This window comes from Boleophthalmus pectinirostris, unplaced genomic scaffold, assembly GCF_026225935.1.
Source record: "Boleophthalmus pectinirostris isolate CB_2022bp ecotype Guang Dong unplaced genomic scaffold, ASM2622593v1 HiC_scaffold_19, whole genome shotgun sequence".
Taxonomy (NCBI): Eukaryota; Metazoa; Chordata; class Actinopteri; order Gobiiformes; family Gobiidae; genus Boleophthalmus; species Boleophthalmus pectinirostris.
In genome coordinates, this window is record NW_026571140.1 from 18,272,087 (window position 1) to 18,299,881 (window position 27,795).

General features: G+C 38.0%; 2 protein-coding genes across 2 annotated transcripts; both read left to right on the plus strand.

Annotated features, from left to right (window-relative positions):
- Positions 1 to 11,995: 11,995 nt before the first annotated feature.
- Positions 11,996 to 19,844, plus strand: mmp2 (matrix metallopeptidase 2). The gene is made up of 13 exons (XM_020941374.2): positions 11,996 to 12,364; positions 12,445 to 12,671; positions 13,214 to 13,362; positions 13,466 to 13,594; positions 13,672 to 13,845; positions 14,061 to 14,234; positions 15,036 to 15,209; positions 15,411 to 15,566; positions 15,648 to 15,774; positions 17,488 to 17,621; positions 18,011 to 18,170; positions 18,376 to 18,485; positions 18,908 to 19,844. The coding sequence occupies exons 1-13, from the start codon at positions 12,215 to 12,217 to the stop codon at positions 19,009 to 19,011; spliced, it is 1,968 nt and encodes a 655-aa protein (XP_020797033.1). The 5' UTR covers positions 11,996 to 12,214; the 3' UTR covers positions 19,012 to 19,844.
- A 452-nt stretch (positions 19,845 to 20,296) lies between these two features.
- On the plus strand, positions 20,297 to 26,415 carry lpcat2 (lysophosphatidylcholine acyltransferase 2). The gene is made up of 14 exons (XM_020941365.2): positions 20,297 to 20,564; positions 20,901 to 21,043; positions 21,713 to 21,930; positions 22,034 to 22,146; positions 22,242 to 22,302; positions 22,429 to 22,487; positions 22,580 to 22,614; positions 22,691 to 22,745; positions 22,814 to 22,896; positions 22,970 to 23,095; positions 23,171 to 23,324; positions 23,391 to 23,489; positions 24,500 to 24,641; positions 24,724 to 26,415. Exons 1-14 carry the CDS (start codon positions 20,454 to 20,456, stop codon positions 24,894 to 24,896), a joined length of 1,572 nt encoding a protein of 523 aa, XP_020797024.1. The 5' UTR covers positions 20,297 to 20,453; the 3' UTR covers positions 24,897 to 26,415.
- The last annotated feature ends 1,380 nt before the right edge of the window (positions 26,416 to 27,795 follow it).

The following is a 27,795-nucleotide window of genomic DNA, read 5'->3' on the forward strand; positions in this document are numbered from 1 at the left end:
CCATGCGTGACATGCCTGCATTTCACTTGAACATGCAGTGGCAGAAGGGGCCCAAGCATTTTCCAAATCATTCAAAAGAATCAATTACCGTAAATGCAACAGAGTTAGTCAAGCATGTAATACACAACATATCTGCACATTTCAGTTTGGAGCCTAAAGCACTATTTGGATTATCGTGTGTGAGACATACATACATACATACATTATGCATACAACATTGGCTCCATTTGAGTTTTTTTTCTTTGTGACACAAAACTTGAGCAAGAATGTTTTGAATAAAAGGTATTACCCCTGTGAAATGTTGAGTGCGTCTACAGTAAAGTAAACCAGTACACAGCAGTGCTTCAGAATATCAGAAACACAAAAGTTAAAAGTTTTTTTGTTGTTGTTTTTTTAATACAATTTAGAGCTATCAAGGTATGTAGTTTTTTTGCATTTATGTAAACATTGCAATGGCAATTAGATTTATTAAATATTGTTTATTTATTGTTATAGTTTAGGAGCCATGAGGCAGATAATGTTCCATGGGGTACTGGGTTGGCATGTGAATAAAAGGTATTCATAAATATTTAACAATGGTTTTCAAACATGCAATTATTTGAAATAATAAAATTCAGAAATACATTGATAAAATTCTATTACATTATTATTATTATCATTGTAAGTCTCCAAAACTAAATTTATACTATCTTCAAAACACGCTGCCATAAAGCTTTTCAAAATAAGCCCATTATTGCTTACATATTCTTATAATGTACATCACATAGCCTTCTTTACTTCAAATCAGTCCAGAATTCTAGCTGGAGCTTTATCTCAGCCTCTACATGCCTAATCTGATAAAACATAATAACGTGTAATAAATGAGAAAATATAAACATCCTGAGTGGGCCAAGGCCTAAATCTCTTTTTCCATGTTCATCCAGAGTGGACAAGCCATGTTATTTGTTGTGAAACAAGATGGGGACAAGGATCAGGACTACTCTTGTGATGCCATCTGAGGCCTGAATCACTGTTCTGGAGTCATACACAGTGTATACATGCTGTATAACAGTCTTGCTATGGTCTAGGCCCTTTGTTAACATGTGTATTTTGGGCCCTCTCTTGATCAGATATACTTGTATATTGATCACTACAAATTTGTGACATTGTAACACTGGCCAGAATAGAACAGAACAAAAGACAGAAAGATGATTGACTCATTTGTATAACACCCAAAACCCAAATATAATCCAACAGGAAGGAACTGAATAACAACTTGTGAGTGAGATTAGTATTATGAAAAATGCTGACTTTATAAAACACTGAAAAATGCACTAATTATATGACATCCAAATCTCATGGTATGATATTATCACAACCTTTATTTTCACTGCACAATATTTATTAATATTTATATTACAGATACTTTTAAACTACCTTGACAGGCCTTTATTGCTATTATTACTGCCACATTCCAAAAGATTAAGATTTAAAATGTTTTAAAACATATATTATATTATATTATTATAATAATATTCTTGTAGGACTCTTGACAGTACAATATCAAGATATTTGGTTTGTTGTTGTCAATCAGCGAGTACCTAAACTTTTCATACCTACATTCATAAATCCAATATGCCTCCAGCATTGACATGAATAAAGCATTAGCTGCTGATGTCTAGCCAAACAAGGCTCAACAATTAATGACTGTAAAGAAGTGCTCATGAGCAAAAGGGTTTTCAAATAGTGCCTTAGTCTCTATGCAGATGATGACAGCAATGATGGATACAACATAACATCAGATTCATCTTGAAAATGGAATAACCACGCCCTGGTGGTCCGTGTTCAAACCAATAGCTAATAGTGCAAGTGGCAGGTAAGAGCCCAGACAGCATAATCTGTGCGACCTTTTCCACACAAAAACATTGAAAAGCTTTAAATGTGTGAACAGACATTTCCACAGGCCAAGGTTAAGATACAAGTCCACATTTGCCAAGTTAACAGTCTCTCTTCCTCAGGGACATTCGGCTCATTGCAAGGTGACCTAGAACAACTAATGGTGACTAATATGCCATGTAAAGGGTCATAACTTGCTACACCACTTCCCAGAGAAAAACGCAATCAATATATAAATTCTTCAATCTCTTCTCCACTGCAATGAAAGCCACGGAAACGTATAATGCAGAAATAATGTACATTTACATCCAGTTTCACAGAGATGGAACATAAACACCTGGCATGTTTATATGCAGTGTTTCAGGAGAATGCTTTTCCATTACAAAGTCTGACTTGATGTTCAGGGATAGGGAACAAGCTTTGTAATTGAATGAGCATCCTGGACACATTTCAGCACTGAAGGCCTCTTCTCTTTATATTACGGTATGTTACGTTTTTCTACAAAGAGGGAGGAGGAAGTCTCAACATGTTGTCACTGAGTGTTTTCTGTAACACTGGAGAAAATAATCCTTCCGACTCAGAAGCCGTGAATGTATTTTGCAGGTATCCGTCATCCCGGTGTCAATCCTGCCGGCAGATTTCACACGCCATTGGCCCCACCGCACCTCAGACTGTGCACTCCCTGACTGCATAAATAGTCTGCATTCAATCCAACTCTCAGGCAAATGTACAATACAGGGAGACAAAAAAGGAAACAAAAACAAAACAAAAACAAACTAACAAAAAAAACTATAAAAACCTAAACACATGGTTATCAGCAACAAAGTGGAATAGTGTTCAGTATTTGTCATATACTGTGGTCACCTTTGGAAATCATGTTGATTTAAATATGATTACTTTTACGTCTAATGCCCTTTCTAACTCAATTCTCCCCTTTTGTGCGCATGTAGGACTTGCACAAAGTACACTGGAACTCAATTTAGCATAATGGTTGAATTACCAACTGTTGGGGGAAGTGTCTAGAGATAACATGCTAATGCTAATGCATGATGACTTGCTAATACAGCAGTTTTACCTCCTCAAAGGCAGCTACAACAGAATAAAAGCAATTGTGGTCATTAGCTTAACAATTCATAATAAAATTCCCAATAGCTTAGCAAGATAATTGTGTTGTGCCAAGGCCTGTTGACAAGTTTCAAATCCACAGTTGCTCAAGCCTATGCTATGTATGTACAACTGTTGCGGTGTCAAGATCCAGGTGAGAGCTGATAAGAAGAAGCTGAATGGGAGCAGGGTTCTGTAAGAATGCACTTCATTTTGGGTGCAGTACCTGTACAATGGTGCATGGGTGGTGCAGTGCCATGCCTTTGATCAGCAGATGGAGACAATGCAGTTCTTCTTAGCCCTGTGGCAGCGGGGCTTACCTGCAGGGACTGAACACCTTAAAGAGGTTTTAACCCTCCTTTGGATCCAGCTGACACGATTCATGCGAGCTGGGTGTAGATATGAGTCCCTGCTGTGGAACTGTGTCTTTCATGTCGGCCTGTTTATGAGAATATGGATATGGGTTTTAGGAGCTTGTGGGTGTTCCTTAAAGCAACGCTACAACCTTAGCCCAGGCCTGATCCCTGACGAGCCAGAATCTACCTCTCGATGAATTGCATGTAGCACACTTAATTCCTATAAGAACATGCTGCACAAGGACCCTCATCTTGGAAACAGAGAGGTATTTGAGAGCAGATTAATATTATGAACAGTAATATTCCCCCGGCGGCATCTGCATGTGCCAGGGATTACAGAGCTCTGGGCTGATTACCCGTGCAGGAAGAAGGGTTACAAGTCCAAAAAACTTCTTTTTTTTTTTTTCTTTTTCTGATTCAGTCCAGGGCAAGGGAGACAGAAGCCAATAGCACACTCCACATCACTGCAGGAGGGATATTTGAAGACTATATTTCAGAGACAGAATAAAAATTAACATAAAAGTTCACAGACTAACACAGCACATCACCATCTAACTTCAATCACACTGAAAACCATAAAGCCAATTAACAGCCTAAAAGGGAAAAAAGGTGAGATCAAATGCAGTGGTTTCCTAGAAAAATAATCATTGTAAGAGTACAATATAAAAATGCACATCACTGCAGGAGGGATATTTCGAGACTATATATTAGACTGAATTTAAATTAACATAAGAGTGAACATGATGTTCACACAAGCATCTTAAAAAGGCACGGTACCTTTTTATGTGGCAGCAGACTATTCGTTTTGTAAATTAAATTAGGAAGCATACAAGGTTTAAAGTAGCAAAACGAATCTCCCAAAAAGGGCAGCCGGATCCCCAGGGCACCATGTCCGGTCCCTTGTTGATATCAGTTTTCAGTGCAGCACATAATATTTAGACCTTGCTCAGTATATGGCTCATTATTCTTTTGGACACCGGACTGACGCCAGGCCACGCGTGAGAAGTGAGCCAAGGAAATCACCTTTAGGAGATGTCTTTTGACAGAAGATTCAGCAATTTCCTCAGCACTCTTTAGCGTGAGGACAACATGTGGTCCACTGTGACCATATGCAACCAATAAGTCAACCTAACTAAGCCCATGTAACTGGCACACAAGCAAGGGGGAGTGGACCAACAGGCCTCTCGTGTCAGGAATTATCCATAGCTGCCTAGCTGTGATGCCGTAATATAGTACCTTGAAAGAAAAGAAATAACACTGTTTCCATTTAGTGCTAAGTCAAAATCACAGAGCTCTAGAGATTTGCGAGAGAAAAACAGCAGGATATTTCCCTTCTCAGTGCTCTCATGTTGACTTAGTGGATTCCACAAGTCCATGGGATTGACTAGAGGAAGGAAGGCGATGGGGCACTGCCATGCACAGAGATTGTCAGCAGTTCATAGACAGGTTCAAAGAGCAATCTGATAGAAAAGCAGCTCTGGCATTGGCTTCCTGCATCCGCCAGGCTTCACACAGTAGTCATCAATTAGAGGACTGAAGGGTGCCGTCCATACATATGTGCATGCACTGTGTGGGTCAATTAAAGCTGAGTTTAGAGAGATTCAGACTGACGCTCATATGGCACCAGTTAACAGAAATGCTATCAGAACTTTCACTTTTCTAAAACATTGTGACAAACAACCATATATTTTTAATAAACAAAACTAAGTTGATAGCATTTGAGTTAAGCATAATATTAACCTTGAACAGCATAATACTAGCAAAATACTTAGTAAACCATTACCAAACCACTTGAAAATACTGTATATGAGATTTCAGTGAGATTTGCACATCAAGATTCAGTTTCACATTTGAAAAATTAACTGCTTAACTAAAACAACTTATAAAGTGTTTTTCAGAACATGATTGCCAAAAACAAGCTAAGCAAGTTTGCAATTGCTATTTTAGGTTTGCAGCCCAAATTATTCAAGTAAAGTTATTACGAAAACAGCTAGCACCAATTTCCATATTATAACTAAATGCTGTCAAAAATATTTAACAGCATTTACACAATGTGCAAGTATGAAAGTATACATATTTGAAGTGTTCTCTAGCTCATAAGGCAGAAATTCAACATGTGATACAAAGACCATCCTCTTTCATAACTGCCTGAAATAAATCATTGTTAATGTCCCAAATTACGCTGCCAGAAGTGGAGGCTTTAAGGGTGACCCAAGACAATTCAATGTAACCTCTTATCCAAGCTGAAGTAATCACTCTCCCTTTCACTCTACAGGCCTACTGCCGACATCCTTATTAAAGCAATGTTGTTTCTGCAATGAGAATATATTTTGGGTCAAGCATGATTAATAAGTCATGTCCAGGGTAAAAGCGATGGTGGTGGTTTGTAATAGAAAAGGAGGTAAAATTAGGAAAGGAGCAAGGACGATGTAGAAATCAATACTGCCTTCTATTTGCATTCCTTTGATCGGATACAGCAGGAGCAGGAGATTAAGTAATACAGATTTTGCCCGACAAGACAATCATTAACACTAGTTTGCAATCTGCCGGCGCTCCTGCTCGTCCTGTCTACCGCCTTGGGAAAGACAAGTGTTCTACATAAGTGAAATTGGGAGGGCACTTGTAAGACACTGGCTACAACAGGCCGACACAGCACACTAGGTGAACGTTTTCTGTGTAAATCACCATCTGACTTCAATCACACTTTAAGCCAGAAAGCCAATTAACAGCCAAAAGGAGAAGTAGGTGAGATCAAATGCAGCGGTTTCCTAGAAAAATAATCATGGGAGACTTGTAGCAAAGGATTAATAAAATGTGGGTCATTAGAGGCCATGTTGGTGAGTGAACTTCGACCTTTGTCACGCCATTCGAGTAGGTTTTTGATCCAAACTATAACTCCGGGCTTATTTACCCTCATCTCTTTGCTTTGGGCAAAGGTCACACAGCTTATGTTATTTAACACACTCATCCGTAGACGCAATTCCATATGCCACTCAAATGGACTATACTTGACTAGTGGTGACAGTCTGCCCCCTTATGCCCAAATGTGACATACACATACATTTAGACATTTAGAAAACAGGTCTCAGTCATTCCCATGATAAATAATAGCAAAAGTATAAAAAATAGATGGTTTGATACAACTTCAAATTGGATATTAATTTACAAGGTGTGTAAGAAAAATAATATCTGCCCTTTTGTTCAAATGGGATCAGTGGATTAATCTTGGTAACACACAGATGGTGGGACAGAAGAAAAATTAGGAAAATATGCAATATGAATACATTTGTCTTGTGTAATATCCAATCTGATTCATCTATGGGTGAGATAATAGGGTGATGCATTGGGGTACTTAGGAAAAAGACAAAGTTAATTTCTTTATGGCAAAGTGTTTCTAATGTTACACCAAGCAATATCAATGATTCCTTTGGGATTACAAATTAAAAGTAAGGTATGAATGTGGACAGCAATGTAATTTCATCAAATGCATTCATTTAATCACAGTCTAATTTAAAAGCTGAAACTAGAATACATCAGGAACCCATGGGCCTATAACACACTGCCATAAATGCAATTATGGTAGAGACATTACTTTACAGTATTATAAATGCATTCATTTATATCATTATTTCTATTTCTGCACTTTTAAAAAAAGGAAGTCATTGCAGTAGGTGTCAACAATAATAAACAATACTTTAAACAGAAAATAAGAGAAAGGTGATATTGAAATTTAGACCAGCGTGTTCACTATTCCCCAATGACTGTTGGGCCTCAGCTTCCTGCAAAAGTCTATTCCAATCTCCTCCAAACACGGATGGCAGACAGAGCATGCATGCTATCAGCTGCTTTAACACATGGGGACCTAGGGCTGCTGCACATGTTACAACAGCACTCAAACTCTTAGATCATAGAACACCTCAATGAGAGGAGACAGTGCTTCACCAGGAGAACACCAGCTTATTCATAGTGCAAAACACACCCAACATGGTAAATTATAAAGCCACAGGACACATAAAAAGAGTATTATGGATTGATAAAATAATGTTTATCAAAACAACAATGTGTTTTTGTGTTAACATGAACATTTAATGTTCATCTTTAAAACACTTCGGTCCTATTTTCTCTTTTACAAAACCTACATTGTATAAATACAAAAAAAATGTGAATAAAGAAATAAATGTGGGGGAGTGCAAAAACGCCACAACTGTAGCTGCTGCCTCAGCAGTGACAAATTTAAAATTGAGCCAAAAGACAAAAAGCAGCAAACTTTGAAGTTTGTTAGCCGTGTAGTGAAGGGACCTGGAGTAATTAAAAGATCAAAATGAACCAGACAATGAATCATTAAACTTAAAAAAAAAGAAAACAAAAAAACAGAGGAGCGTAAGTGGGAATGAGAGGTGAATGTCAGTGAATGGTTTTAAGTGTACAGAAATGATATTTGATAGTGTTATAAAGCAGTCTAGAAAGTTGTTACTCAAATGTGTAGTTATAAGTAACATGGGGTCACTTTTACTAACAGATTTTTTAAATCATGGTTCTCACCTCAAGGCGTCACCTCAAGCTTGTAATAACAAGGAAAAGGAAATTCACTTATACCAGTAATTCTGTGCCTTTGGAACCCAATAAGAGCATTTCCTTACTAGGGCAAAGGGGCAGCATTATTTAGGTATTATTTCTAAAATACCTAAAAAATAGATAGGCTATTTGTATATATGGTCAATACCATAGACCAAAAGATGATCCAATCAGTACTCAGGTCATCTCAGAATGAATGCAAACAATCATCAGATTTTCCCAAGACTGGAGCTTATCAAGTGTAACAATGAAGAATAGTATTCTAAATGTTAAAATGTATATTAAACTATTTATGGCTGAATACAGACACCTTTCACTCTGTTGCATCATGTGCAGTCTTTCCTCCATGAAACCAGGCAGGTAGCAATGTGCATAACATCTCATCCATCTGCAATGACATTTAAATAAGATCTCAATCCTCATTATGTCCCACGGCCTGTTCACCACCACACTCCAAAAATACACATTTGAATATGAGAAAAAAGTCAGGTCATATTACATTTGCATACCCTTGCACAAGTCATATTTTCAGTGTTATTTGTGTTTTGCATAATGCATCAATCTAGAATCAGAATTGTAGTGCCCCAACAGGGGATATCAGGCTATGTAGCTGGGGCTGGACAAGACTGGATTACATTCAATTAGTACAGATAATGAATTATATTGGAATGATACTATTCAAATTTCTAAGTATTAAAATATAAAATGCACACAAAGCCTACATGTTCATATTATATCAAATAATAACATTGTGTCTTGATGAAACTTTGATTTAAAAATGTAACTGGACATAAGGTAAGATTGGGGTGGTAATGATATTTGCTAAAATATGCTGTAAATAATCATAAAAAAATGTTCAGTCTTTGATTATATGTCACCTTCATGCTAAACAAAAGGCAATCCCACACATTCTAATCTGAATGCAACAACAAAACTCCTTTCTAACCATAAAATACACTCTTAAATAAGGAAATATGCTTACTATAAAAAACGAAGAGTGAACAGAGCTAAACTGAGCAGACAGACTACAAAGTGTGCTGTATGGGGTCAGTTCCCCTGGTGTCTCTCACAGTGCTGTTGCCAGTTTCTGCCACAGAGTGGAGCCGACAGCTCAGAGCTGGAGTGAGGCAGGGCCAGCCCTGTGTCCTATAAACACACACAAATCATTTACATGCTGTACTCATCAAAGGCAACTCTTTCTCATCTCCACTGAGATTTGAGCCAATCTGAGCATCCAATATCAAGTCTCAGAGTTGCAGCTAACCTTTGTTAGTGCCAAGAATGTGATTAATTTTTTAAATACAGCTGTTGACCTATTATTGCGAAGGAGGGAGCCACGGGAGACACTCCTCTCGTCTGTATAATGGCATGCATTATTGCATCAGTGTTTACAAGACTGACTAAAAGAGAAACAGAATGAGAAAGAAAACATTAAATAAAGCTATTGGGCTAATGTCGCTGAGGGCCTGCTGTGTGCACACTGTCAATCAGTGGTGGTTTGATTCATGGCACTTGAACGGCAGAGACGAGCGGTGACACAATGTGGAACAATAATTATAGCACATTCCTCCAGTGTCTTGAAGTATTCATAAATAAAATATGTTCAAGATAATGGATTTATGTTCAATAATTCATCACTGTAATGTTTCAAACTGAATGATATAGCATGTGTCACAGAACTCTGTAACACATAGCGCTTAGCCAAATTAAATTATCTTGAAACAGATTTATTGACAGTGCCGTGGCTGGATTCATTTAGTAAGCAACCATTGCTTAATTACTCTAGTGAAGTACATAAAACAAATAAAGCCAATACATACGTATTACACTATTCAATGCTATATTAACGACAAGCAGGCAGCCTCCCATAAAGTCTAATCAGAGAGTGTAGAGAATATAGAAGTCTATGTCACTTGTGAGCTTGGCACTAAGCAGTTTGGTTTGATGACCCTTCAGAGGACAGAAGTGGCACCCAGAAACATGGCAACACGTGTGAGCAATCCCTGGACTTAGGGCAGCAGTCAGTGTGGACACTGAGAGCCAGCTGGACTGCCATGACAGGTCTGTTCAGAGTCCCCAAGTCCCAGACACAGAAGAGGATCCCCTAATCTGATCTATTGGAGTCTCTGAACTATATAATACATTTATTTCATCAGTGTATATAGCAATAACATAACAGTAGATATCAAATGAAACTCTCCATTATCACCAGAATAAATATGACCAGGCTACTCCCATTCAAGTTAATGGTCACCTCAAGTCAGCCAATAATTATTATTCTTTTGGTCTTCCCTTACCACTTACACAAAATATTCACTCCGTACCTCAGTTTGATACTATTTTATTTGATTAAAAAAGCAGTCCCTAAATGTACTGATCCCATCGCTCCATTTTGCTAAGATAGTTGACTTTGGAACACAAAGTTATAAAAGCTTGGTTTCCTTGTGTCAGTACAAAGTCAGGATAAATGATGACTTTGTGCCACCAATGATATTAACTGAAAACAAGTACACCAACACAAATATGGTTTGTTGTGGTGACCTAAATTCAAGAACCCAAAAAGATGCAAAAAGACAAATGCATTTTGAAAGTGAGGCCATGAATTCTAAATAGCTTTAACTCCCACTTTCACAAAATACTACCTTACAGCTTATATGTAAACTTAGTTTCACCTGTGTAAGACACGGTCCTAAATATGATAAAAGGCACTTCACCTCAAGTAAACACAAACGAAAGCAATGCTACAAAAGAGCAAAGGGACCCATGTCCTATAGAAATGATTTCTGTATAAACTACATACACAGAGACACACTTTCCTGATGAGGATCCCAGGGACGCAGAGAAAACAATTTACATGCAAATCAAATGTTATCCAGGCAATCTCTTTATGCCACTTTCACAGGCAAAATTGCATTCATATTCACAAGCAAGGCATTCAATTACTGTAGCAACTTCTCACATCTCCACATGTTCTATTCAGCTCCATGTACATTTAATAGGTAAAGTCATTGTGCTGCATGGCCCTGCTCAGAATCAGTGTGTGTGTGTCAGTTAAAAGGAGATGGCAGCATGTATATCAGTGCATGAAACAGAGCCCTTGCCTTAAAGTGACAGGTCCTGGAATGGATGTTACAATGCAGTCTGCAGCTGGCGCCTATGGAAAATTAACAGTATTCGAGCAAAAGGAAAGGGAAATTGCATTGCTGGATATACAACTAAATTATGTTTGAGAGAGATGCATCTGTCAGATCAAACCAAAAAGTCCTTCAGCTTTGTACATTGTGAGAAGGATTCTTAGCTGCTGTTCAATGTAATCCAGTATGAAACAAAACAAGTTGCATTAAGGTGAATGTACCTATTGTAAATTATACAGAAATTTCAACGTGAGACTGAAAATGAAATCACAAGGATAATGTTTTGTATATCACAGAGCTAAATGACATTTTAACCAGCAGATGGCAGTAGATGTCGTCATATGATACAGGAAAGAAAGTCACATAAGAAAAAGCATTACTGGTCATTGTTACGAGCAGATACTGTTTCAAAGAATGTTGATACTATAAACAATAACTGGACACTAAAGCTAATTTAATTATATATATATATATATATATATATATATATATATATATATATATATATAATATATATATATATATATATATATATATATATATATATATAATGTAGGGTATTGGTTTTGTCTGTATTTTTGTGAAATTACATAAAATACATTAAATCTCACCAGATGGCAAATGGCTTTAGACTGAGGGTGTAATTACTCAGAACCGTTGCACAAAGTAGATAGGCAGACAGTAGATAACAGTTAAAATGAAAATTCCTTTCATTAGACAAAATATTTTCGTTGGCCAAATGAAAATCAGCAAGCACGTGGTATGTAGCCTAAATTACGCGACATTTGTGCAAAATACATGGGTTTACTGAACTGTACTGAACTGTATTGTTTTGTAACTTTTAAATGGTGGTGTCAACATTAACAACAGGCTGCATTACCGTAATAACCTGCTTTTTGCTCACCCCGTGCTGAGTATGAGTCAGTTCTGTCTGAAAAATTCCTCCAGTGTGAGACAGGCCTCCCCCGCTGATCGTTTTCAGCCAGAGACTGCGCACAAAGTGCGTGTGCAAGCACAAATCGTAAAGTTCGAGGAGCCGAGGTGCAGGATGGGCCGCTGAAGAGAGAGAAAAAAAATCAGCACAGAGAAGTAGAAGGCAGCATTAGCGGACAGACTGGGGCACTGCTGCAGCCATTAACACTGATCACGTCGTCTAAGTTTAAAGCAAACATGGATTTTCCGACAATATTCTGTAGTCGGATATTCCCTAAAATGTTTTTGGTCCTGTTCATTGCTTTTAAGTCTGCAAACTCGGCTCCTTCGCCTATTATCAGATTTCCAGGAGACGATACTCCCAAAACAGACAAAGAAGTTGCTTTGGTAAGCCATTTTTAATATTCCACTTTTCATTGCTATCTAAAGTCACTAAATTAAGTAGGTTTTTTGTTTGTTTTTTTCAGCACTATTTGAATAAATTCTATGGATGCCCACAAGACAGATGTAACTTAATGATGTTGAAGGACACTCTAAAGAAAATGCAAAAGTTTTTTTCTCTGCAAGAAACCGGAGAGATTGATGCCAAAACTGTGGAGATCATGAAAAAGCCCCGCTGTGGCGTCCCAGATGTGGCCAACTACAACTTCTTCCATAGAAAACCAATGTGGCAGAAGAAAGACGTCACCTACAGGTCAGACACACATTCCCGATAAGATAACATCTTACCTTTCCAGGCTTTTGGTTTCATTGTAGGTTTGTCAATTCCACCCTAGCGCATATTAGGCCTACATGAAAAACTGTAGGCTGTGTAATGTGAAATGTTATTGCCGGTTTGCTTTGTAGAATAGACCCTACTTTGGCCGTGCTTGACCCCACTCCACCCTACCCCCTTGGCCCCAAAGATATTTGTTTTCTTACAGCAGCATTCCTTCACAGTCTTTGTTTAGTTTCCTCTGAAGTCTGCAGCAGTGTGAATCGGGTTATTCTTATCATTACGGGTTTATGACTTCTGGCCTTAAGTACAGCCATTTGAATGTGTTCGTCAGGAAGAAAAAGCCAAAAGCAACAGCACCTGGAATGTTTTTTTTTATTATTATTTATTCACTGTAACGACACAGAACACAAGTTTGGGGGTAGCAGACTCCAGAAGGGTATTTCTTAACCACACTATAATTCATGAATCAGCTCTAAGAGGCCTGATGTATCATAAAATAAATGAAAATTTATTTGCAGAATCCTGGGATACACACCCGATCTTGATGAGGAAGTCATAAATGATGCTTTCTTCAGAGCATTTAAAGTGTGGAGTGACGTAACTCCACTCACATTCACAAGACTTATGGACGGAGAGGCTGACATCATGATCAACTTTGGTCGTAATGGTATGTTTAGACGAGATAGTTTTTACAGTGTCATTTCAAACTTCAGGTTACTCTATGTTCCTGCTTTTGCTAAAATGGAAATGTGTATCTCTAAAATTGGCAGAGCATGGGGACGGATATCCTTTTGATGGCAAAGATGGCCTTTTGGCTCATGCCTTTGCTCCTGGTCCTGGGATTGGAGGAGACTCTCACTTTGATGATGATGAACAGTGGACTCTTGGAGAGGGACAAGGTACAGTCTTCACTCACGGTTAATAATGTTCAGCAATACTTATTTATGGATTCATTAATATGTTTTTCCTTGTACAGTTGTTAAATCAAAGTTTGGCAACGCTGATGGAGAGTTTTGTAAATTCCCATTCCTGTTTATGGGCACTGAATACAACAGCTGTACTGCTCAGGGCCGTGATGATGGATTCTTGTGGTGTTCCACAACATACAACTTTGATGAAGATGGCAAATATGGTTTTTGCCCCCATGAATGTGAGTTTGAACATCTGTCAGTAGTGGAATGAACCTTTTTTCAGTTATTGTCTAAGGGGGCTTGTCAGACATTTTGTTTATCTGTTTTGTTGCTGTCCATGGTACTTACAAACTAACTACATCAACACTGTGCCCTTTTTTTTTTTTGTATTAAGAATCTAGTGACATTTGATCATTCCATATTACCAGCGATGACATTATGTTGTTATTTACAGTGCTTTTTACCCTCGGTGGAAATGCTGAAGGAGCACCATGTAAATTTCCCTTCACCTTTCAAGGAGAAAAATATGACGGATGCACCACTCAAGGAAGAGATGATGGCTACCGCTGGTGTGCCACAACTGAAGACTATGACAGAGACAAGACCTATGGATTCTGTCCCGAAACTGGTATCTTCTTGTTTTACTTAATTTCTCTGCCTCTCCACTGATCTACTAAACAATTTTTCTTTTGCAATGTTAAATGAAGCCTGATTGTTATCTTCAGTATGTTTGTGTGGACAAACAGAATAGTGTCCAAAACCCAGTCTAAATGAATTTAGACCACATGATTTTGATTCTCAAGATTTTTCAATGCTGCTAATAAGAATAAAGGAAGGGTCAAGCGTGAAACCTCGCCATAACGATTCTGGTCCAAGTCATGTCCTTGTGGTTTAAGCCTGGCTAAGAGCTGTGCTTCATTGCTTGTGTGCTGCATAGAGACATATAACACTGGATTTCTTGGTCTCCTTGCGGTTTTCTAAAAGCCTGTATTTTATTCTGAGCTGTAGAGCATTTTTCCAGTTGGTCCATTGCACTACATTGTTTCAGAAAAGTTAGATCTTTATATTTTATTTTAAGACTTTGAATGACAAAAAACTAGCACAAACACATCATGCCAGTTTTAAATTTGACACTCTTTGAAAGGAATTCAATTTGTGTGCATGTGCTCATTGGAATTTTGCCCAATGTTTTAGTTATTTATATTTTGTAGCATCTGCCCCAAATCTTCATTCATGCTGTTCCCAACAATGCTCAGTCAGGCTCAGCACAACAAACACAAATGCATTTCTGTTGTTTTTTGTTTGTTTGTTTGTTTGTTTTTTTTCTCTCTCTCTCTTTATTTTCACCAAAACTGTAATAATTAAAGGTGTATAAGGTGTCTGTTATATATTGTTTATGGAAAATGCTGAATCTATTTTATTTCTGCAGCCATGTCAACAGTTGGAGGAAATGCAGAGGGAAGCCCCTGTGTTTTTCCATTCACCTTCCTTGGAAACACATATGACTCCTGCACCACATCTGGACGCAGTGATGGCAAGATGTGGTGTGCAACTACTAAGAGTTATGATGACGATCGCAAATGGGGATTTTGTCCTGACCAAGGTACAACCAAAGATTTATGAGAAGAGCAAATTCCTAATAGAGTACTTAAGTATAATTATATGTTGAATGTTGTACGTCATTCATTTGGTATGAAGAGTTTTTTATCTACAGCAAATCACTTTACATCCATTGACACATTATTTAAAATGCAAATAAAATACTATATATGTGCATTTAATTTGCATTATGTTTTTTTCTCAGGCTACAGCTTGTTCCTGGTGGCAGCACATGAGTTTGGTCATGCTCTGGGTTTGGAACACTCCCAGGATCCCGGAGCACTGATGGCTCCTGTTTACACTTTTACAAAGGACTTCCGTCTTTCTCAGGATGATATCAGTGGCATTCAGGAGCTCTATGGTAAAGATTTAAACGACAATTTAGCAAAACACCAAACATATGAAAACACAATTTAATTGTATTGTTACTTGTTAAATACAGGAGTGCCAACAGACAAACCAATGCCACCCACACAGGGCCCAGTTACTCCCATGGACATCTGTAATGAACCTGTTGTCTTTGATGCTGTGGCCCAGATCAGAGGAGAGACATTCTTCTTTAAGGACAGGTAAACATTAAATCACATTAAATACTGGACCTAAGTTCCTTTAAATTATACACTATCAATAGGAACACGTAATAATAATAGTGAATACTGTTCCCACATGTGCAAGAAAACAATTACTACCTAGATAACATCTCAAGACCCATAAAATGTTCTTATTTTAATTACCTCTGGCTGACCATGTGCAACTTTAAAAATCCAAAAATGTTTATTTCTTCATATGAAACACATGAAGAATCAAAATTGTGTTTCTCATTCCCAAGCGTATACATAAATAATAATAAATGGAAAAGTCCATGTGTTCTTTGGGGAGACGCAGATTCCTAGGTTCTTGGCAGCCTTGTGGTTAGAGAGGTGAGAGAGTTCAGCATCCTAACAGCCTAGTGGATGAAGCTGTTAGTGAGTCTGGTGGTGTGGGAACAGAGGCTCCTGTACCTCCTCCCAGAGGGCAGGAGACTGAACAGATTGTGTGCGGATTGGCTTGCATCACTCACAACTTTCCGGGTGAGGTGGGTGATGTATACGTCTTGCAGGGAGGGGAGTGGTGCACCAGTGATCTTCTCGGCACTGTTCACTATGCGCTGCAGGGCTCTTCTGTCGTGGTCAGTGCAGCTTCCGCCCCACACGATGATGCAGCAGGAAAGGATGCTCTCATTGGTTCCTCTGTAGAATGTGGTCATGATGGGTGGTGAGTCATTTGCCTGCCTGAGTTTTCACCGGAAGTAGAGGTGCTGCTGGGCTTTCTTCACCACTTCTTGCAGTGTTGGTGGTCCAAGAGAGGTCCTCACTGATGTGTACCCCCAGGAATTTTGTGCTGCTCACTTTCTCCGCAGCAGCATCGATGATGATCAGTGGAGGGTGTTGGGCGTGTCCTCTCTGGAAGTCAACAGCAATCTCCTTAGTCTTGCTGACATTCAGCTGGAGGTTGTTGTCTTTGCAGCAAGTAGTCAGAAGGTCAATATAACAATATAGCAATATAATGTGTTAAAAAAAGGGATGGTACATATTTATGCATGTATATATGTGTGTATGTATGTATGTCTAAACTCCTTTCTGCCATTTCAAGCCTAGATAAAACTTTCGATTTTTATAAGGTGACTAACTTTATTCTTCAGAATTTCTTGAATTTTCCATGATGTAATTTGTTGTTCTTGATTTCGTCCACCTCAGCATAACTGTATGTGTGTCTGTCTGCAGTTATACTGACAGGACCATTATAAAGACCAAGCTACTGTTTAGTGCACGCCCAGATTTAGAGTTGTTTTTTTACTAACAACAGGTTTCAAGCGTGTGCTTTGTTTGTAACTGTACAAAAATATGTTGATCCACATATCTAAATTATATGCAGATCTTAAATTTGTTTTTTCTTTACAGTTTTATATAATATAACTCGATCTTTGAAGTTGTGATGTTCTCTTTTGTTCCTAAAATTGGGTCAATGGAAAAGTATTGAGACACTGTCGTTGTTGTACAGCTGTGTATTGGAAATCTGTGCATGATGGGTCTTGTTCCACTGGCGTCGGCAGCCTTAGCCCTAACGAGAACCAGATGCTCATGAATCAGGCCATTGTGGCTGCTTCCACTGGTGTAGTGCTTGCACTAAAATCCCCCCATAAAACATGCATTGCACCTCATAGCTCCTCCTGTCTTTTACCTCCTCTCTTCGATTATCAACAATACATCACCTAGACCAATATTTTTATCTGTATCTGCCAGGTTCGTGTTCAGGTCAGTGAACTTCAGAAGCAAGCCAAGTGGACCTATGCTTGTGGGTACCTACTGGCCAGACCTTCCTACCAAGATTGATGCAGCCTACGAAAATCCAGATGAAAAAACAGTATTCTTTGCTGGTAGGTTAGACAAATCAAACATTGGTTCTAACAGCATCTAAGTGCTACACTTTTTGATAACTCTTTGCAAATACTATTGCACAAACATTTCCCAATGTTGGAATGTTGGCTTAGCTCTCATGTGTGGTCTTGCTCTTGGGAAACTTAAGGCGCCTTCCCCTAGTTATTCGTGGTTTATGACACGTTTTCAGAAATGAATTAATGTGACAATTTTCCTGAATACTGATGAGGTTTGGTTTTAGTTTAGTTTTTTTTTTTTATATTCAGCTTATTTGCTGACTGTAGGCTAGACATTTTTTATGTAACTTACTCTAAGGAGTACAAACTGATTTACCAGAATCTATCATCATTTGTGAAATCAATTGTAAAATGTGTTTAATGCATTGTAGGAAATGAGATGTGGGTGTATAAAGCAGATGAATTGGAAAGAGGTTATCCCAAGAGGATCTCCAGTCTTGGTCTGCCCTCCGATATCCAGCAGATTGATGCTGCTTTCAACTTCAGGAAAAACAGGAAGACCTACCTGTTTTCTGGAGACCAGTTCTGGAGGTTGGCAATACTCTATATTTCAATTTCAATTTGAACATGGCTAAATATGTGGGTTTTAGATGATATCACTTTATAGGCCAATAATAAATGCATATTGGGGGCAGCTAAAATGAAAACTGTTACATGTAATTATTCCTAATGAGAGTATGGCATTATTACAATCTGTCTGATAACCACCAATGTCCTTATTTGCATGTTTTTGTAGATATGATGACAGCAGACAGTCAATGGATCCAGGCTTTCCGAAACTTATTGCTGATTCTTGGAATGGCATCCCGGACAACATTGACTCTGCCTTCAGCCTGAATGGAATTGGTAAAATATTTAGATTCTAAATTGTTCTTATTAAGGGGGAAATTCAGCTTCTTGTGTTGTACATGCTTACATAATATAAAATTTGACCCAGTGTAATGTATGCGACTCTTCAGATAGTAGCAGCTTGTTTGCATTATGGGCTAACTAACGTACATACAGTAAACACCCTAGTGTAAATATTATAAGGCCCCTTCCTTCAGAATAGGGTTATAAAGCAGGGCTGTGTTGCTTCACAGACATGCTTTTGTATGTATCATTTACATAATTCAACTAACATTCTAACATTAACGCGTTTAATTCTGCTTGGTTAGTTTGATTTTTTTATTTTATTTTTTTTACTGTATAGGTTAAGTTGCATAAAACAACGTGTTTCTCAATTGCAATCTAGTTTTAACAAGAACCTGCTTACTTGTCTTTTTCAGATTACAGCTACTTCTTCAAAGGCAACCACTATTTCAAATTGGAAGACAGCAGCTTGAAGATTGTTAAACTTGGTGAAATCACAAAAGACTGGCTGGGTTGTTAAGCCTTTTCAAACCACGCATAACTGGTATAGCAGTGATGTCCTGCATCTGGACATTGCCACACTTAATGAAGTATCCTATCCACCAACACTGCCTTTTAGGCTATATAATGAGGTTGCAACGTTAGCTGAAGGCCCCTCTGAAAACTCAACATAGGCAAGAGGATATATGATACATTATTGATACTGTCTTATTTTGACAGTTTTACCAGTTTCTGTTTCAACCAATGTCTGACTGGATTCCCTTTTGTTGTTTTTGATTTTTTGTTTACTAAGACATCAGGTATGTCCACAATGCACTGAACACAGTGCTGTAATATGCTGTGACATAGTAGTGCCTTTTACGCAATACCAGTAAGACTTACAATAACATGTAAGCTGTCTCCATTGTTTGTATGATTTTATTCTTTGTTTTTTGTGCAATACATTTCATTTAACTGAATGTGCACAATATGTCTGACCGAAAATGGTGCTTTAGAATTAGCTTTTGCTTGCTGTCCTTAACATGTACAGATAATGTTTTCTGTGTAACCATGGATGGGACTACTTAGAGGTTTGTGGAAGTGGTAAGTAGTGTTTGCAGACATAGACATCTTGTATTTACCTAGCACTTTGTATTGGGCTGTGTGTGGCTTTGTATTATGGAAGCCAGTATATTGCTAAAATTACTTTTTTGATTTCCAGAGAAAGATTTTAAGGCACAGGTTGCCTCAAGAAGATGTTCAGGTTGTTGCATAGTTATACTGATGTTTTATTACTTACATTTTTGTACTGTAGATGTTGCTGTGTTGGGCACTTTGTCATCAGTTAAGATGGTCAATAAATTACATTTGAGATTTTGCGAGTTTATTTTGAGTTCAAATAAGTGCCACGGTGCTAATGTAAATGTAAAAAACAGCCATGTGTAAAATTAATCTTCAGTAATGTCAATATGTACATGTCATTTGTCATGGTGCATAAACAGTCCTTTTTGGGGGCGATAATCATATAACGTTCTTAAATTTCATGGCAATGTCCGCGTGTTGTCACTATCACTAGTCTATCCTCACTATGTAAACATTTAGAATCAAATACTGCCCTCTTCTGGGTATCCACAATATCACACATACAACATTTCGCATGTGATCACTCTAAAAACATCTTTACTTTTATCATTTCTCGTAAATTAACAATTTATCTGTAAGCCTTTAAAATCGTTTATAATTAGGCAATCATATTGTTTATGCACGTCGGATAGGTGTGACACTACAGTGGTCCAGTAGGTGGCGCTTGCAAATCCAGACTTGTTCCGCTTTACGCGTGTGCGCTTGTGTGGGGGGGGATATAGCCGTAATGGTACAGTGCACATAAGGAAAAGCGGCCTGAGTCCAGGAAGTAAAGTGACATGATAACCTAAGGGTTGGTCACCTCTTCGCTATTCTTGGTTTTACGCTTTGGAGAGCGCTATGCCGACGCAGCGAGTGTCCGCTTTGCCTCGGCAGCAATCCCTTCTCCTGCCCGCGGTTATCAACCCCTTCGTACAGGACACAAACCTGAGCAGAGCCTCTATTCTCCGTGTGAGTATTCAGATCACCATATGGACAGGTTCAGGTGCAAACGCCCCGCTATGCATTTGTTTTCTGCAGACAGATCCAAATATGATATCATCTCGTAAACGAATCGCCAGTGCGAGCGGGGCCTAATCCTCCCCCTCACTCTCTGAAAATCGGCTTGTGCGCTGCCTGTGTGTTGAGCTGAAAACAATGACCTGTTTTCTAGAAAGCCGTACATTTCTTTTCCTGCTCTGCGGAATGTCAGCACCATGAAGGGAATACGTTATGACAGCTGTCTTCTCTTATTGTTACAGGACTTCCTCTAATTTACCATGTATCTTTGTGTCCCTGTGTCTTTAGTGTGCTCTGATAGGGATCGTCCTGGTCCCTCTCCGGGCCATCCTCATGTCTCTGGTTCTCATGGTAACGTGGCCAGTCTCACTTATCATAACCTTCAAGTATCCCCTGAAGGGAGCCGTGGAGCCAATGACAGGATGGAGACGGTAACCAAAGCACACACCTTTTTTTAAACGACCACCTGCCTTTGAACTTTGATAAACCTTGTCCCTTTAGATTAAGTAGTTACAATTACAAAAGTAAGCAAGCCACATAGGACAGCAAGTAACATCCACTACATCTCTGTGTCTATGTGACAATACTGTAGTTATTGCTATCCCACAGTTATTACATTGTTATCTTACTGCTGCTGTTCTAAAGGCCTATCCACATACTGTCTTGAGCTGCATGGAGAAGTCTGCTGTTATGTGATTCATTAACATTAACATTAACTTTATTGTCAACAAAACAGCACAGCCACAAGTTTAGTTCCTCTGATACAATACAGTTTTAAGATAGTCAGTCTCAAGACTAGGAAGTGAGAATTACTGGGTCATGCATTTTTTTAATTTATGCATAAGCATGTAATGTGTAAGATTCACAGCACATTTTTATTATTTGATATCTGAAGACACACCAAATCCTTAGAGAGAAGTGAAACACTAAAATGGATTAAAATAAATTATTATATTCAGAATAAACTTTCCTGGAGTTTAAGGAAGTGGTGAAAGATGTGTCTTTTGCAATCCGAGGCTAACAGAAATGCACATGCTGATGTAACCTCTCATCAAAGCTTAACTCCTGCTTTTATTAATATATGTCGGGTGTATTTGCAGGTTCTTGTGTGAGAATGTGATGGCTAGATTGGGGAGGTTGTACTTCTTCAGCATGGGCTTCAGGGTGGTGGTGAAGGGGAAGCAGGTGAGCAGCAGTGAAGCTCCTATCCTGGCTGTGGCACCACACTCCACATTCTTTGATGGGATTGTTTGCCTTATGGCTGGTCTGCCCTCCACAGTGTCGCGTGTAGAAAACCTGGCTACACCTATCTTTGGCCGTGAGTCAGTTTACATTACTCACACTAATAGTGCATGTGATGTGGTATGTGTGTGTGTGTGTATAATATATATATTCAAAAGCAATCTTATTTTGTATTATAGGGTTTGTGCGCTGTCTTCAGCCAGTGTTGGTATCCAGAAAAGACCCTGACTCTAGGAAGAATACCATAAAAGAGATTGAAAGCCGAGCTAAGTCGGGAGGTCACTGGCCACAGGTTGGTGGTGGTGCAACTTAGTTTAGATTGACACTACTAAAAGTTAATACAACATATTTGTATAACATTAAGATAATCTTTTGATTTTCTTTTAGCTTCTAATATTTCCAGAGGGAACTTGCACAAATCGCTCATGTCTTATTACCTTTAAACAAGGTATGTAATTATGATATTGATATGCTCAAAGATTGTACCTGTCTTTTGAGTTATATTTGCTGTAATGGGATAATGTTCCTGTTACAAGCAAATGGTCTTGTATTGAATCTTATTGTGCTGTTTTAGGTGCCTTCATTCCAGGTGTTCCTGTACAACCTGTGATTTTAAGATATCCAAATAAACTGGTAAGATATTGGCAGCCAAAACTGAGAATGAGGGTGATTTTAATCAAATAAATCTCCTTAAGAAATGTTGAATTTATGAATGCTTTTTGCAGGATACAGTGACCTGGACTTGGCAGGGATTTGGCTCGTAAGTTTCTTACTCACAGGTATTTGCTCAAATCTTACTTTAGAAATAATACTACTGAATGTTATTGTTTTCACAGGAGCACTCTACTCCTCCTTACATTATGTCAGCCCTACACCACAGTGGAGATAGAGGTAACACATGCATTTCTGTTTGGTCTTGTCTCATTGCCTTACTGACCCTAAACCATGTCTGTTATTAGTTCCTTCCTCCATGCATTCCCTCAGAGGAGGAGAAGAAAAGTCCTGCCCTGTTTGCAAGCCATGTGCGAGATGTAATGGCCAGGTAGGAGTTTACATACACACAAGAAAAATATCTGTATCTTAAATATTATTCATTATATATTTGTGTACTGTAGGGCTTTGGGTGTTCCTGTCACTGATCACACTTATGAAGACTGTCGCCTCATGATCTCTGCTGGAGAATTGACCTTACCAATGGAGGCCGGGCTGGTAGAGTTTACCAAAATTAGTCGCAAACTAAAGTAATGCTCCTTTAATAATATAAACTAAATCATAGTTGACAAATACCACCATTCAAGTTTCTGTTGTATTCACAGTTTAAAATGGGACAATGTGAAGAAGGAGTTAGAGGGATTTGCCAATGTTGCAAGATCATGCAAGGGAGGACGCATTACCATAGAGGAGTTTGCCAAATTCCTTCATCTGCCTCTTAATCCAGTCCTCGAAGAACTATTTGCACTTTTTGACAGGGTGAGGAAAAAAAATATACCAAAAACAATAAGTTGTGCCCAATATTATAAATGTTGGTATTTCTAGGATGGAGATGGCACCATAGACTTCAGAGAATATGTTATTGGGGTGACAATCTTATGTCGACCTGCCAACACAGAGGATGTTCTCCGTATGGCTTTCCGGGTAAGAACATAGATTTCCACATAACCTTATTGGTTCATATATGAAATCACTTTAAGCTGAGGTTTCTGATTCAGAGTCAATCTGAGCTTTTGACATTTACTTCCGCACTGACAAGAGATAAAATACATAATTAGATGCAGACAGCTCACAGTGCTCTCATTTAATCACAAAGTGCTGCGTTTACAGTATATTCTTTGGAGGAAAAGAATAAGTCAGTTATCCAAGTTTTAACTACTGCTGGCTCAGTTAAAATCCAACAAGTATGATAAAAAGAAAAATATTATTATAATTTATTTAAAGAATACATCCCTTGCATCACTAGATACATTTTGGTTTACATATGTATAATAATTGTGTAGAATCAGAAAAATAGAAACAAAAATACATACATTATTTGCACTAAAATATATTATATACTAAAGAGGAAGTGAATTTTGGTTTTGGTGGATCGTGTCGAGCACATGCTTCTCCCTTCCACAGCACATTCTGTAGAAATCCAATCCTTGCAATTTTTAAAAATGTAATTGTTGAATCTGAGGAAGATGTATAATCCAGGGGCAGGAAGAGTGTGCTAAATCACCCAGCACTTTACTAAGTTGAAGTGAAGGCCAAGCAGACAGTTGGTTCTATAGTAGTGACTCTGTATAGACAGAACTGAAGCAGCAGTTTACACTGTTGCTGTTGTGAGTGTGACTTTTGGATTCTGTTTAAACTCTCACTCTCACTCTCATTTGTAAAACAAATGTCCAGTGAATCTAATAACTCTTACTTTTATTTAGACCTATACATTTGAGAAAATTTGAGTTTGCTTTAATGTAATTTGTTAAAACGCACATTTATTAAAAGTGTTTGTTAAAACAACTTTTCCACAATATGTCAAAAGAATGATTAATGATTAAGAATGATTAGAAAAGATTAAGATGGCCAAATAAAGTGATACATTGTCAACATAACCTTTTAAAGATGACCAACATTGGAAAGTTAATGATTATTATTCATTTTGTTTCCAGCTGTTTGACACAGACGAGGATGAGAAAATCACTCATGAGGAGTTCACTGCTCTTCTGCGCTCTGCTCTGGGTGTGTCCAGTCTCAACATGACCAAGCTCTTCAAGGAGATTGATGCAGACGGTTCTGGCTTTATCACATTCAGTCAGTATTAGCCTTGCACAATATTTATCAGAGATTTAAAATTTTATCCACACATTTTAATTTTATTTTTTATATATATTAGGTGAATTCCAAGCCTTTGCACTGAGACACCCAGAGTATGCCAAACTCTTTACTACGTACTTGGAGCTTCAGAGATACCAGGCCATTCAGGAAGCCTCACCTGGGGATCTGGAACTGAGCGGTCACGGCATTTCAGAGATGGAGGACAGTATCTCAGACAAGAAAGATGACTGACAACTTGGAGTGAGGAGTGACAAGGGTAACACTCATCTCAGAAATCTCAATAGTGTTTTTGTTTTTTTTGACTCCAACCAAATTAATTATGTTGTTCACAACACATTTGCTATTAAGATCCTTCACCACATTGGCAGGACCAATTTAAGAAGTTTTATCATAATGTTTTTATTATTTTATTAACAAAAAATGGGCAATATCTGTACACTGGGATTATATTTTAATACATAATCTCTGTAGAATATAGACAAAAAAGTGGACAATGTTCTTATTACATACATTTTGATGCCATACAAACAAGAGTTAACCCTGAGTTGTTATTTGTCATAACGTCATGCAATGGTTACATACTTTTTTCTAAAACATTGCTTGTGAGCTTCTGCTATGAATTATAGTGCCTTATATTTTAAACCCACTAAGGTCTTAAACGGATGTAGAATATGAGTTACGATCACACCTCATTTCTCTTCACTTCATTTCAAGCAACCAGTTGTATTGAGTCCTATATGAACTGAGCGCTTCTTCATTGTGGTTTCCTGTAAATAGGTGTGAAATTTACTACATCGACATAATTTTTAAACAGAAGCAAAGACTCCTTGTGTTCCTGTGTTGCAGTATAATTAGTACTTCATTATGATCTCCTATTGCTAGCCCACCATGTTCTGTCTACTACACATGCTGTGTTTTACACTTTTTGCTGCGCTCAGGGACACAGACCGTTGTAAGATATAATTAGCCAGAGGTTTGCTTTGCATGTGTATCCATTTGCATTTCCACTGAAGATTCGTGTTGCTGAGTTTGCAGTACAGGTTTAACTTTGTGGATTTACTAAAACAAATCCACTGTGGAAAAAAATAGGGCAATTTGTGAGCAAAAAGGCAACAGCTCTCCACGCATATAACAGTCCAGCAGGGTATATAGTTATTTATACTGTGCAACCATTAAATCATTATTTTCTCTTTTTGTTAATACAGCAAATTTTCTGTTCAAAATAAACCACTTTGCATTTTTTTTTACATTTTTGCTTTTTATTAAATTACTAAGAAATGCTGTACAAACTAATTAGATACATATGTAAATAATTCTCATTCTCACCACCAGGTGCCAGTAGTTACCTGTATAAAGTTATCCTTGTATTGTCTTAGTTATAATCTTATATATTTATACCTAAAGGTATAAGGTAAATAAGAAATATATAAATTCATTTGGGCTTAAAAGATAAACATCTAAAAAGATACTTTCTATTACAAAAGCAAAACAAAACAAAACAAAAATTATACATTGATTCTGAAGGTCAATATGAACAGGGATCTTATGTGCTTTGAAATGTTTTTTTGTTTTTTTACTGACATGACAAACTATGGTTGTAAAGGGGGACTGTACCAAGCAAATGTTGTAAGCCAACTGTTTGTGCCAAGTACAACTGAATCTGTCAAAGTGACATATTCTATCCTACATGGTCTTACATTTTGACATTTCAAGAATTATTTTCAATAAATAAATTATATGTCGATGTTGACTTATGTGTGTGCGCTTGTGCAGCTTATAATATGTCATTCTGTGAAGTAAAAGAAAAATGTGGGGAATATAGCTTTTTACATTTAATGATCATGTCATATGGTTGGACACACTCCTGTTTTTGTTCTTTTTTAAATATAAAATATATATAAATAAAATATATATATAAATATTAAATATCGCATAAATCATGAAGAAAAATGTGAATAAAATCAATGCATTTGGGTTTAAAAGCACTTGTGGCAATACTCTAATTCTGATACAACTTCAGAATAACTACACCTTAAATAGCCTTACTAAAACATGAGCAAAGGATTTATTCATGAAGAAAATAGTTTATTAAGAATGATTATGCTCAGTATACTGTAAATATTACTTAATACACCAACTCCTAACCCCTTTAATAAGTAGTTACTAAACTTGAATTATTTTTAATAAACTATATTTTCTTTATGAATTTGATTGTGACTGAAGTATTTGTTTTATAAGGGCTAAAGGTATGTAAAGTGCTATTACAAAGTGTTAGCATTTTAGTTGTGTTTCACCCCTGTTCTGATGCTTCTGCAAATGCATACAGAAATGGTCCTGTAGCCTGTCCTATAGTCTTTATTTATGCAAGAATGTAGATTGGCTTACTTTATTAAAGACCTGCTGCTGAACATGCTGTCATTACCAGACGCTAATCCCACCTTCAATTTGCTCTAACCTTTTCCAATGTACAGAGCTTCATTTCTTTTTAATCACAATTGATGAGACGGCAAGTAATCAATTAGGTCCGCTGTTACAACTGTGCACCAATACCTCAGAAAGAGACATCTTTTTAGTCCCTTTGGTCCCCTTCGGTTGCCTTAGTGCTGCTCTGTGGATATTGCTGTATCCATTTGAGCTGTGCCCGGAGGCTGGCCCTGTCACGGCTGATTGCGGGAGATATGCATGGTTAATGTGATTTGGCCTCCCCGGGACCTGGATGAGTGAATGGTCGCTGCAGGTACGGAGGACCGGCTGGACTGGGGCCTCACATCGCCAGGCGGAGGTAAAGGTCAGCGGAGACAAGCCGCTGTGAAACTGTTAAACTGAAGTGACACCGGGAGTGGCCCCTCATGAGCAGGTGCCCCGATGCTCACAGGGCAGAGGAGAGGGCCAGGCTCAAGCCGGTTGGCATTTGGGAGGATTTCACTCACGGCGTGCTGTGGGAAGAAAGAGTGGGTATAGTCTTTTATCTTTAGACTTTAGGGTGTCAAAAAGTCAAGTTTCTCTTGCAGCCTGTTTGTTCCAGTTGCTTTAAGCCTACATGCTGTATAGTAGTAACAGTAGTAGTAGTAGTTGCTGTTGTAGTAGGCTTAGCAGTAAAAGTAGTAGTAGCAGTTGTCGTTGTAGTTAT

What these genes read in the sequence shown, in the direction of transcription:
- mmp2 (XM_020941374.2), top strand. Translation starts at nt 12,215, where the DNA reads ATGGATTTTCCGACAATATTCTGTAGTCGGATATTCCCTAAAATGTTT. An exon ending in CAGACAAAGAAGTTGCTTTG is followed by an intron (nt 12,365 to 12,444) that starts GTAAGCCATTTT and finishes TGTTTTTTTCAG; the next exon opens with CACTATTTGAATAAATTCTA. An exon ending in ACATTCTTCTTTAAGGACAG is followed by an intron (nt 15,775 to 17,487) that starts GTAAACATTAAA and finishes TGTATCTGCCAG; the next exon opens with GTTCGTGTTCAGGTCAGTGA.
- lpcat2 (XM_020941365.2), top strand. Translation starts at nt 20,454, where the DNA reads ATGCCGACGCAGCGAGTGTCCGCTTTGCCTCGGCAGCAATCCCTTCTC. An exon ending in GTGCGAGATGTAATGGCCAG is followed by an intron (nt 22,897 to 22,969) that starts GTAGGAGTTTAC and finishes TGTGTACTGTAG; the next exon opens with GGCTTTGGGTGTTCCTGTCA. An exon ending in TATTTGCACTTTTTGACAGG is followed by an intron (nt 23,325 to 23,390) that starts GTGAGGAAAAAA and finishes TGGTATTTCTAG; the next exon opens with GATGGAGATGGCACCATAGA.